Genomic DNA, 12962 nt, shown 5'->3' on the forward strand with positions numbered 1-12962 from the left:
GTCCCCCCAGCTTGGATCTTAGGATGTGACTAATTTCTAAGGACCCTCAATGGAAATCTGGAAAAGTGAGAAAATTCTATAGAAATTAAGAGATGGTCCATTAAATTTGGGCAAACAGACACTTAACACAAAAACAGAGAAACATGGCTTTGTTGAGTGGAAGAATGCAGAGGAAGCCACCTTCCGGAGACTACGCCAAGTTTTTCTTTTACCGGTGGGCATCAGCACCGCCGCAGCGGACTCCGTTCAGAAAGCAGAAGAAGAGCCGTGCCCCCCCCGTTCGATAGGTGCGCTCTTCTCAGAGACAGCTGCCGGCAGGGCTCCTGGTTGGCAGAGGAAGTGGAGTTCTCCCTCCAGGGGACGCTGCTATTTAACTCAGAGCAATAGCCCTTTGTTGGGTGACTTCCGTGGTTTTTCCCTTCAATAGCTTTTGCAGAAGTGTAGCCATTCAAGGGCGGATGCTCCTTGGGGTCCCTGCTATCGCTCGTACCCAGGCCTGGGTGCCTTCGTGTGGGAAAGGATTCACCTGCCATCGTTCAGGTGCCTGGTCCAGATGGGCACTTGGGAAGTCTTGTTTGTGTTTGTGTTTTCCCACATTTTCTCCTCGTGGGGCGGGTTATCTCGCAAGCACAGGATTTCTCGGGAGACTGTATAGTAGCCTCTTGTTTCTACGTGGAACAAATCATTTGTGCTGATTCAGTGCCTCTGGGTGCTTCCAGTTCCTTCCTGACCAGATCCGTAGCCAACAGGTTGTGTTGAGTGAAACAAGACCTTTCTTAAGAAACAGACCAGATGGTTCCTAAAATGTCGGGCCACAGACATGGTCCTCTTCACATAGAAAAGTGCAAGAGTGCGGATTAGCCAGAAAATAGCACAATACTCTTAAGTCAATTATACTTCAGTTTAAAGTATTTCATGCTAATATAAATAAGCATTAGTGTAAAACTATTAAACTGTGCCCTTTAACATTCTCCCCCACCTTCCTCCTCTTCTTTATTTGCATTGCTTGAACTGTTTTTAGGCTTATTTAGGTAATAAAAGGAGAGAAGGACAGGAAGAAGCCAGAAAAATTGATTTTTATAAGAAAAGGCAAGGAGCTAATGATGGAAGAATAGATTTAGAACTGAGATGAGGAGGAGAGAATGGGGAACTGACGTTTTAGGGGAGACAGTGAGCCGGGGGTGAGGGGACAAGGAGGCAAAGAGAAGGGGGAAAAGGCTGGTAATTTACCACCTGTCCAGTGAGGGTCCCATATGGGAAAATAGTCCCTTATTTAGTACCTTGATAGGAGCTTTTACTGAAAAATGCCACAAGGAAAAAAAATGAATTTCTTTCAAGGAAGCAGTTTCATAGAGAGTACTGCTTTGATTTTTAAGAAAATAACAGCTCAGCAAAGATTTGTCAGATCCTCTTCAATTGGCAGTTGAAGGATGATGCCTATTTAAAAGCAAAATATTGCCTTGCTCATTCCTTAAAAAAATTTTTTTAAGGAATATTTGGTTTGGAATTAAACTAACAGATGTTTGAATAAACTTTACAATCTATTAAAGACTAAAAGCCTGGTTGCCAATTTTGAGTTCTCATCCTCCAACACAAAACGTTTTGGGAATGAGACTGAACTGAATGAATGAGATGAAGGCTAATCCATCATCCCTCCAGGGTTCAGGACAGGCACCATTGTGGCCTGATCACCTAGTGACATTTTATTTGTCAAGCCCTGATGTGCTCTGTGCTGTTGGTTAGAGCTTGTACCAGGAGTGGTTCAATCATGTGACTGGTACCCACTTCTTGTCCTCAAGGAGGTGGTGTCTAACCTAACTCTGGTCCTTTATGGAGCAAATGTCCTGATGCCCAGGTGGAAGCTACTTGCCATGGGACAGTGATGCCACATACTTGAAGCACAATTTGCTCCCCAGGACCTGGCCTGGGGCTGACGGTCACCCAGCCGACTTCCACCCCCACACACACACTAACAGCCTCCTGCACAGCCGTGGGTCCTCCTACTATCACCCTCCCACTTCAGACCGACCTCTTACCACCCCCACCCCAGCCTCCCCGCCTCCACACAGCCCTCTTCCAGGAGTCACTGGGAACTCTGACCCAAATGTTGCCCTATGGTGGCCAATATGGACCGTCACTCCGGGTACCTTGTGTCTTCCAGGCCCTCAGTGGGGCCCTAGCCCCCTGGGAGGAATCCGATGTCAGTCACTATGGACAGGGGACAGCCCCCATGGCATCTGCTCACATTGTCCCCACACCTTCCCTTCTTTCTCCTAGTCATAGCGGCTGCCCCCAGGTTTTTCGTTTGTGACGGCAACAACCTCCAGGGCCCGGAAGCAGCAGATGTCACACATTGTCCATGGTGTATCCCTACAGGAAAATGTCCTGGAAATGCTCAGAGAAGACAAGGGTACCTCTCTGAACCTCTCTCAAAAGACTTGAATTGCCAAATCAGGACCACTACCAACCTCAGATAAGGCCCCCAAATCAATCAGTTGGTCACAGAATCCAAGTTACAAGATAGTGTTATCCAGGCAGACCATCTGGTATCATCAGCCTTAATCAGCACTCCCCACAGGATGGAATAAGTGATAATAAACGTCTGTTATTTTCTTTCTCAATTTCTGGTAGACATGCAGATCTAAGCAATGCAGTTAACATAAAACAACTAGTCGGGAGTGGGTATAGCTCAGAGGTAGAGCATGTGCTTAGCATGCATGAGGTCCTGGGTTCAATCCCCAGTCCGTCCATTAAAAAATAATTAGATAAATAAACCTAATTTCTCCCACCCACAACCACAAAAAAAAAAAAAAAAAAAACTAGTCAAAGATAGTCTAAAGGGGAAAGTGAACCCTGGTTTTAAAAGATAATAAAATAGAGAAAGAATATACAGCTAAGGAAAAGAAATGTATTTCAACAGAGCTCTGAAATTGGAGCCGTGGCAAATGGTAGTGTTTGTTATCACCGGAAGTTACCTGCTCGCGTCCTACTGGCCAGTCACACCGCAGGTGCTGTAAGTCATCCAGAAGCTCTTTCTGGTGGAGGAAGGATGAGCTTGGGTCACTGCCTTCAGTGATCAAAAAACTTGAATTTTAGCCAAGACTAAAATTCCCATGTAGCAGATGGCGGACTCCCCAGGAGAGGAGAGACCCCAGTGCTAACCCATATTCTAGATCAGGAGCTCAGAGCACAGAGGGTGAACAGTCAATGTGCGCTTAGTAAAAAGGATGAGCAGGACCTCGGGTTGTAGGCAGACCCTAAACAAAGAGAGGATGAGTCGGACAAAGGACGGGAGAATCATTGGCTTGACTTAAAAGAGACACCGAGAGTTGGAGTGATTTGTCCACAGCTGACCCCGTTCAGCTGTTTGCTTTCTTTATTGGCAAGTTCCTCAGCCCCTGAAATCCTATCCTCTCATCCCGATCTTATTTATATTTGCTCAGAGTCATCTTTATTAGAGTGGCCACCCAGCATGCCCCCAAAAGCACGGTTTTCTCTTGTTGTCCCTGATTCCACCTGGTTAGCATCCCCTTTTTCTCTCAAAACTGTTCTTATTTGGATGATAAATTATATTGTCATCCCTGACTCTACCAGACCCCTGCAGAGAAGAAGATAAGGTCAAAGTCCAGTGAACAAAATGCTTCCTAGACAGCACTTCTAGGAATCTGAGAATGCAAAGTTCTCATTGTTATTGAGGATTTAAAAAAAAAAAAAAAAAAAGACCAGAGTAAGACTCTTTCCTTTGTCTTGCAATTATTGCTTAAAAGGGCTGGAAAACAGCAAATGGAGGCTCACAACTTAAAAAGTTAGGACACTCATCACCTAGTTAGGACCAAAATGAAAAACAGCAGCGTTAAAGTGAAGTTGATGAAATGTAAAATGTGCGAGTAGATGTAGAAAGAAATTAAACAGTGAAATAAATTAATAAATACAAGTCTCAACTTGAAGCAGAATGGCCAGGAAGAGAGTTAAAGCTTTACCAGCCAGAATTCCTCTAAAGACATGTGATTCCATCTAAATGCCACAGCCAGCTTCAATAACAGCAAAACCCAAATGAACTAGGATGAATTGTGATAGCATGTATTCAAGTAATTGAAAGTGGAGACCCTGTCCTAACACAGGGGAAGCAACGGGATTCCCATCACTACTGCAGTGGTGCCTCCAGTGTAGTAAATCACCCAACCATGAGGTGGCCGAGACGGAGGTTACTCACACGTGAAGTGCAGGGGTGAAGGTGCATCTAACCAGCCAGATCATAAATCTCCTTCTTTTAGGACAATAGCAAAATGTAGATCTAGAAAATCAAGCCATATATCTCCTTCTTATGACTGTCATTTGCCAAAAGTATCTTGATGTTTTGTACTTAATCGGTATTAGATTAAGTCTCACGTAATCCAACGGTCCAACCAACATCTCCACTTGACGTCCCGTAAGCAAATTGAACATCACGTGCCCACACTTAAACTCTGCCTTTGTCCTGTTCCTACACCCAACTTGACTGTCCCCATCAGTGGCTCTCAGGCCAGGTACTCAAGCCGGGAACCTGGAACTCGTTCCTGAGCCTCGCCCAGCCTCCCACATTCACGGGTTCCTTCAACTGCACATCCAAGATGGAACACCAAGTCTCTCCGCCCCCACTGTTACCACGCACTTCTCTTGCCTGGATGACCAAGTAACCGTCAACTTGTCCCTTCCTGCCCAAATCCATTCACTGCACAAAAGCCAGAGTGGTTTTTGAAAAATGTGGTTCCTATTGCATCACTCCCTACTCTTTTGCTTTTCAGTTATAGACTCACTGGAAGTTGTGAAGAATGTAGAAGCAGGTCCTATATATCCTTCGCCCAGCTTCCCCTAATGTAAACCTTTCAATGACTTCCTATTGTCCTGTGGGTAATGCCCATTATCCTCAACTTGACCTCCAAAGCCCTTGGGACCTGCCACTGTCCCCAGCCCTCACTGAGCTCCCCACCAGTAACCCTCTTGTTCCTCAACTGAACAGGGATCTAGACCTGCCTGTTTCCCCGCCTGGGGCCCTTCTGCATCCCTCTCATTCAAGAACTGTTCTTTACCCACTAGGTGGCGGCTTTGTGACTCCTTAACTGAGCCAAACGAGGTCCCCGCACACTCTGTTTCAGAGCACCTGTCCTCTCCCGTCTTAGCCCTGTGATCGAGAATGCTTGTCCTGTTTAGCTTTTCACGTCTGGCTCATGTCTAGACTCTGAGTACAATGTGGCCAGTGCTTTCTCCATTTTGACTGTCACCCATGCCAAGCCCAGTCCCTGGACGTAACAAAGACATCAGCAGCTTGCTTTACGGAGCTGTCCACGTGGTAGATCTGTTTCTATCAAGAAAGAAAGAAGCTGGGTCATGCTGGAAGCCCTCTGAATTTCAGCCTCTTCCCTCTGTTTTCTCCCCTCTCATGTATCCACGAACCTGTGCTGCACTCAACCCAATTACAGTGAGGGCACTTAATTTCCTTTCTGATTTCCCCTCAGTAACAGATTGTGACTGGTAATTCATTTAGCGAACACTGAAACCTGCAGGTCTGCTGATTATGTTCCCGAGCACCCAGCTCGCTATAATAAAGGCAGAGAAAAGATGTCATCTCTCGAAGAGAACCGGGAAAATGATTATTCCGGGCAGAAAACTTGTTTTGTCTCCCAGACTTATGCTTCAGTCATTCATGAATGAGTAATGAACTCAGGGAGATCCATGACGCATTCTCTTAACCCTCTCATCCTATTTTGCTGAGAACTGAGTGAAAGGAAAGTTACAAGAGGAGATGATTTAGGAAGAGAAAAATACGGTTGCTGTAACATACAACTCTTGAAAGAAGGAAAATTGGGCAATTCATCTAGTTTGCTGGAGTAGTTTTTCAGTCTTCAATCATGAGTCACCTAAGTAATTTTTTTCTCTGTTATTTAATTCCAATGTTTATTATTTTCCAACAGTAAAATAAAAGTGTACAGCACCCAAAGTTTATTTTAAGAGAGGAGCCAGTAAAAAAGAATTTGGTGGTCTTTGCTTTGGTATATAACATACAATTTTCATGCCCTAAATAAACTTTTCTTTCTTAAGGAATTATTTAAAATATGTAACATACTCTCTCCTTTCCTGCTGAATGATGAGCCATCCTCTGTAAAGTTTTTAATGATGCAGGATTACTGCAAATTAAATAGCACAATCAGAAGCAGGCATTAAAAATAGTGGTGCCAAGGAGCCTGGGTGTTGAGTGCATGGTCACGTGCATCGTGTGGACAGACTGAAGAGGGAGGGTCACAGAAAGACATTGCTTGGCGACTGGTTAGATGTATGATGTCTAAGCCCAGAAGGACCCCTTGGTCCCCAGATCATGTCCATCTGCTAAAGGAAAGCAGCCCCTGCTCCCCGCTTCCAGCTCAGCCAGCATCAGTCCTGTGGAGCTGTTCTCAGCAGGTACCTAGGGTGCCTCAATTTATAGGCATTCTAGTGATGGTCAGGCATCTGAGCTCCTTGTTTTGGGTTTGTTTTGCTTTGCTTTCTCTTCTTCAATCATTTTCTTACAGACTGCACATCAACAGCGCTGTGTTTCCTTATCACGAAAGTCAGCGGGAAGTATTTGAGGCAGGAGAGAAGAGAATCAATAGACTTTTTAAAAATTGACACCCGTGGCTGGGGGAAAATTCAGATGCCACGTTAGAGATTTCTGTTGAACTTTTAGTCATATCTCCTGTGAGTTTTGTTATTCCACTAGGAGTCCATCTCCAGTGCCTCCTGCTGAGATGATGTAAAGAAGCTGTCCTGATAACACGCACCATCTTTCCTCTCGGGAGTTCACGGTACTTTTTGTATATTTAGCCAAACAGAGTCAGGAGTAGAGAGTGAAGTTCTTTTCGGGGGTCACTGCCGAAATGAAAGCCATCTTGCTGAATGACAGGAGAACCCTTTAGGGGACAGATCTGGGCACTACGACGGCTGCTTCATCACCGGCTGGGTGCATTTTGTGAACAGGCTCCTGGGTGGCCCTTGAGGGAGAAAGGAGTGAGAGGAGAGAGAAGGGGGTGTGCTGTCCTCTGAGTATCCGAGTGGCTGCCTCGTCTCTAGGTCTTCCTCTGGCCTCTCACCTCTTCCCCCTCGCCTCCTTCGACTCTCGCCTGTGTCCCCGTCAGGAGAGAGCACAGTAGATATCCCTCTTTCCTGTCTCAAACTAATCAGGTGTCACTAGAATGCCAGGACACTTGGGCCTTCATTCTCTGGAATCCAAGGAAGCAGGAGGGGGCAGCCGCCCCTTGACTGGCTCTCTCAGCATCCATTCGGGGAAGGAGAGGGTAGTTTGGAAACTGAGACCCGGGCTGAGGGCCAGACTCGAGGTCCATAATATTAATGAAAGGCAGGACCTATCCCAGAACTTAAGACTGTCTATTCCCAGTTCAACAGATGTTCTGTTTTTCCCTAAGTCACTGTGGTGAGGTCACTTGTGGAATTATCTAAGTTCCTCTCATTCATTCATTCTCAGTTCTCTGGGCCAGGTCCGGGAGCCAGTGTTCCCGGTGTTAGTTCCTTCCCATCTTCCTTCACATTCCTCCTTGGCTTAGCGTCTCCACAGAGACACCTTTGTCATTTTAAGGGGACAGTTCCTCATTGTACGAGGGCCCTTCCAGACCTTTGAAAGGTGTTAGCCTCCATGGGGCCAGACACACACCCCCACTCAATTCCAGACCCCTTTGGGGTTGGGGTCTGGTTGCCCCAGGTGGGAACCACCACCAGTGGCTGGGACAGGCCCTTGCACCGCCGTCTGGTGCAGTACTATGAGCGCCTCTTCCAGCCTGACCACATCCCTCTTTGTCTTTCAAGTTTTGCTAAAATTTCAGTACAAAGGATTCCCTCGGTGATTCACCCAGTCACGTTTACATGTGGATATTTTCAGAGCACCTGCTCACAGTTCCAGACACTGTCTGAGAAGCTGCCGATCCCCCAGCCTCTAGTCACCACTCACCTCTGCACCTTCCCAGCCCTGCTCTACCTTCTGCTTATTTGCATGTTATCTTGTAAATGTCTGCGAGTCATCCCGGAACCTGTATTCTGATCCCTACCTAGGCACTCAGCTCTTCCAGGACAGTGATCACTCCTTCAGCTCTTGCTTTTGTCCCTCCGAGAGCCCAGGGCAATCATCTCTGAGTAGCAAGAATTCAGTAGGCGTTAGTCTGCCTGCCAGATCCAAGGATATGCAACTATCACCAAGGGTGTATTTCACTTCTGTAATGGGGCTGATGGTTCTGATGTGTCATTTTTTTCCCCTAATCTGAAGATTCTATTTCATCCACTACCTACCTGTGATGAGGAATAGCGTGGGAAACGTTGGTGTCCCTGGTAAACTGTCAACTTGACACGTGCCATGTACTAGGTGGGGGTGGACTGCGTGCACACCTTAACTCCTGATGCGCCCTGAGTGAGCCTTGGTCTTGGAGGCCATGCTCCCAATTACGACTTCTCAGTCAGAGAACAGAGTGTGTCCTCCGCCTTCCAGAGCTTCACCGTGCCCAGTGGTGGAAGACAAATGGGTAAAAACCAGGCAGATCAAAGGGAAGTGAGTGCAAAGCAGGGAGCAATGGAGACCTCCTTAGTTTCCTTTTTACCTTTTAGTTTTTGTATATGGAAAACTTCCAAGACATATAAAAATTTCTAGAATACTTTAAGATTCCCCCCAATGTGCTCGTTACCCAACTTCAACAGTTAATCAATCCAAGGCCATCTTGTTTCATTTATATGCCCACCCACTCTCCCTTTCCTCCCACTGTTATTTTAAGGCACATGCCAACATCGTGTAATTGTATTCATAAATGTTTCAATGTGAACCTCCAAAGGACTTAAAAACGTTTCCAAAATTATGTTACTATGTCTACAACGTATCAACCGTCTCATAGGATCATATCATCTTCACTCAATGTTCTAATATCCAGTTGTGATGGCTTTTTCAATAAATCTGAAAATTGGGTCCAAAATTACACCTTCAATGAGAAAGAAACTGCAAAGAAACCAAAACAGATCTTTTTTTTCTTGCAATGGTAGAATAAAGAATGAATTTCAGGAAGTAAAAATGAAATAGCTCTGATGTGTGCCGGGTCTCCTGAGACCTGGCCAACCTCACCTGTGGAGTATGTCCAGCTGCCCCAAGCTCGCCCCCTGGTGGCAGGCATGCATAGTGAGGGCTTCGGTGAAGTCTTCAGTTAAGTTCGGTTAGGTTAAGTGTTCATTTCCCACCAAGACAGGGTTCTCTTCTGTGTTACTGGTAGTTTAATATTTGGCCACCTGGCAAAAATGTGTGTGACACGGAGTTTTTTTAAGTATTGATTGAGCGTGTAATTTAAAAGTCAGAATATTAAATAAACATCTCTGCCCTTTCTTCCAGCAGGCAGCCCAGAGAACGGCTCTCCACGCTCTGTCTGACAGGTACATTTTGTCATTTTTATGAACTATAAATTGCTTTATGAAACATTGAGCCCTATTTATCGTGGCATATAATTCATAATCGGATTTTGTCCCTAAAGTATCTGGAAACTGGGATGTTAAACATTTTGCATGCTTCGATTTGTCATGCATGTGTGGAGTTTATTACTGCAAAAATCGCCTTGTTGTATTTCATAGAAAGTATGAAGAGTCCCTCGTTGTATAATGAAACAGGAGACAAGAAACTTGGAGGGCAAGTCCTGAATGGTGCAGTAAATTCTGAACTTTGGAATTGGTTGAGATCTAAGCTCATTTTTCAGCCATAAGTACTTCATTTATTCTGAGGTGTTTTCTTCAGACTTCTTCCGTATCATTTCACCGAGAGCGATCTGTCTTTGGATGAGATTCTCTCTTGAAATACTTTTCTGCGCGTCACCCAATTCATGGTCCTGCGTGCCTGGCTTTTTACTCCTTGCTCTGGCTTGGCTTTTTCTGACTCTTGTCATTGGATGAGATGTGTAATTCTAATCAGTAAATATACTCCAGCTGTTTTTCACCTCTTGCTTTGCCTATAGGGCTGTGTAAAGACAGTTGAATGGGTATATATAGAGTTTATTTCTAGAATAGACCAGATCGTTTCTTGGTTTGGGTTGGTTTTCGATTTCTCATTTGCCAGAAGTGTGTGTGTGTGTGTATGTGTTTTAAAGAACCATCAGGAGGTAATGATGAAGCCTGTTTCTCTCCGCAAGTGAGGTTCTTATCGTTAGAAGCAGCTGGGGGAAGTGCTCCCCTCGGCTGGCTGGCAGGCGCCTCGGCGTTGTCGGGTAACCGTCACCCCCCGCCCCTTCCTCCCCAGTTCTTTTTTTGTGGAATGAGCAATAATTGACTGTGTAAACCAGCTCAGTTCAGTGCTCCTCCAAGGTAAAACCTGTCACTTAGGCGAATTACCCATGCACATGGGTGAAAAGCGTTTTCTCTATGGTGGCAGGCTGAGCCCGGGTGTTTTTATCTCCATTGAAAAGCCTTCCCCATGACAACCACACAAGCCTGTGGGCTCAAAGAGTGGCTGCCACGTGATCTTCCGGGATTGCTTCTGGGGGTTTCACGAAAGCTGATAACTGTTCCACTGCGTCTGAGCCTGTGGGGAGGAGGAGGAAGAGTCTAGATCAAAACACACTTAAAATCTGACACATTAATTCCTTTCGTCTGCACATTTCTTTTTTCCCTTTGACTTTTCTTCTTCAGTAAGTGATTCCTTCAACAAAATGCATTGAAAAGCAAGAGAAAGCCCTCAGTTTACAGTATGATGCCATGGCCAGTAGTTACAAGGTTTCTTTTTGGGGTGAGGAAAAGGGTGTAAAATTAGATTATGGTGATAGTTTCCCAACTGGGTAAATAGACTAAAAACAATTGAATTGCATGCTTTGAATGGGTGAACTTTACGATATGTAAATTATATTTCAGTAAAGCTACATACAAAGACACAAAATGTCTTTCTGACCTTTGGTAGAATGAATCAAAATCTATTTTTAAAAAACATGGACTCCCTTGAATGACATGGTTGCAGATACAAAGACAAGTCATCAGAAACTAGGACTGGTATATTCTAAGGCTTCTCCCCAAAAGATGCATGACTCTGTCCTGGGTAAAAATGTGCATGGATTTTCATGATGAGCAGCGCTATTCCCTCTGACATTTTCTGATATTCTCTCGAAAACCCCTCCTGAAGCCCCACAATCCATTGACTGTTAGTATCTTAGCCCCTGTTTTGTATCACTGCTAAGTGAAGATACTGTGGGGGGAAAAAGCGTGCGTTCCCTAGAAACAGAAACAGAGGGTCCCATTGTCCCTGCTCTGCTTATGAATCTGTCTGTCTTCAAATGTATCGGAGCATTTCCCTCTAAATCTAACAATTTTGTGTTCAAAATGGGAGGAACTCAGTGCATTCCAAAGTAAAGAGCTGATTTTGTCTACCATTCCAGCCACACAGTTTGTGTAAAGCCTCTTCTCTGTGCCTTTCCTGTTCTGTTTTCCACGAATCCAGGGCCACACGAGTATTTCCCTGAGTGAGAACGTCTGTAATTGTTTGGAGATACAATAGAAAGCCCTTCTTCCGAAGAAGGACTTGTAACACCTACTGAACTAATTGGATTCATATTTTCTAGGTTCTTAAATTAGAGAACACTAGCGCACGCATGACAGCTGTCATTTTCTATTGCATCATTTATTCTGTTGAATAAACCAGTCTTTTCTAGAAAGTGATGAATGTAAATCTGGGTCAGATCACTGCATGACTTACCTAAAGGTCTGTCCGTCAGAGGAGCCACCTCAGGGTGGGAATGGAATTGAGTAAAACTGAGCCCTCCCCACCGGGGTGTGACCTGCCCAAGGTGGGGCTCTCACCCCAATATCTCCACTACTTACAGCCTGGTGTTAATCCATTATACATTCATTTACACAAACTATGCCGGTTTCCTGTGCTGTTTCATTCAGCCCGTGACCAGCTGTTGATGTAAAATTCCACACTGAGTAGGCAACACTTTTGGTTTTGTCCTAGAAAGAGAAAGAGCACTTTTCAGGCTTTAAAAGTTGCTTCCTGAGTTCTGCAATTCTGGAGTTGGACAGAAGCCCATGCTGGCTCGAGCCATGCCCCCGCAGGCTCCCGGCCTCAGGGACCTGCTGGCTTGCTCCTCCGTGGGTCCGTGTCACTTCCGTGGAGCCTTGTAACCCCTGAGCACCTGGTGAACATGGGAGGTTTGATCCAGGAGGACAGCTGTTTTGCCTCCAGATGATGAGACAGGACTTGGTTGCCAGGGGACGTGAGTTACACTGTGGGAAGCCAGTTGGCCTCAGCGTCCCCTAAGAAAGCCGACCTTCAAGGCTTGAGGACCTGACCTAATGAGACTCGGTACAGTGAAAGGGGGTGGCCTTTCCCTGTCCTTTCTAAGGGCAGGTAGAAGGCTCATCCCTGTGGGGTGGCAGGGAGAAGAGAATATCCAAGTGTCTCCCAAAGGGCAGCCTTGCCTATCTTTTCTTTGCTCCGGTGTCCTGGTTTTCAGAGGCATTTGAGCAGAAACCCAGTATCCAGCAGTTAAAACAGAATGCTTGAAAGTTCTGTGAGTCCTCAGGAATCAATACACAGTCTTGATAAATTAAAGCTATGCTCTGTCCATTACCAAAATTTACAGAGCATCTAGGGTCCCTCCCAAAGGAAACCTTTTGCCTTGTTTGGTTTTGTCAGAGCGATGGGCTTCATTTACGGTTCACCCCAGTAGCCCAAGCACTCCACTGGTCCAAATTGGATCACAGCAGTGAGGTTCAGGTGGGCTTTGGCCCAGCTAACGCATGCCACCTGCACTGATGGCTAGGGTGTAGGAAGGTGGGATGGCGTGGGCTTTGTTCCTTTCTACCGCTGGCTGGAGAGTTCTTCATCTGTCTGTTTTATGCCATGGAGAGGCAGCTGGCTGACCAGGGGCCTGCCGATGCCCCAAATAATGAAGAAGCCCCGAGACTAGGGCAGGAAGAGGTGGCCACAT

General features: G+C 45.7%; 1 protein-coding gene across 11 annotated transcripts in view; it reads left to right on the forward strand.

Moving 5' to 3' along the window:
- AFF3 (ALF transcription elongation factor 3) overlaps positions 1-12962 on the forward strand; it is a 484945-nt gene that overhangs the window by 376000 nt on the left and 95983 nt on the right. For 9 of the 11 annotated variants that reach the window (XR_012503019.1, XM_074354607.1, XM_074354598.1 and 6 more), the window contains one exon: positions 9389-9429. Coding sequence is in view for 10 of the 11 variants with exons in the window: in XM_074354607.1 (XP_074210708.1) it covers positions 9389-9429 (41 nt within the window). In the remaining variant the exon portion in view is untranslated. The remainder of the gene's footprint in view (positions 1-9388; positions 9430-12962) is intronic. The other 2 variants (XM_074354600.1, XM_074354602.1) reach the window with 1 other exon arrangement.

This window comes from Camelus bactrianus, chromosome 28 (genome assembly GCF_048773025.1).
Source record: "Camelus bactrianus isolate YW-2024 breed Bactrian camel chromosome 28, ASM4877302v1, whole genome shotgun sequence".
NCBI classification, from domain to species: domain Eukaryota; kingdom Metazoa; phylum Chordata; class Mammalia; order Artiodactyla; family Camelidae; genus Camelus; species Camelus bactrianus.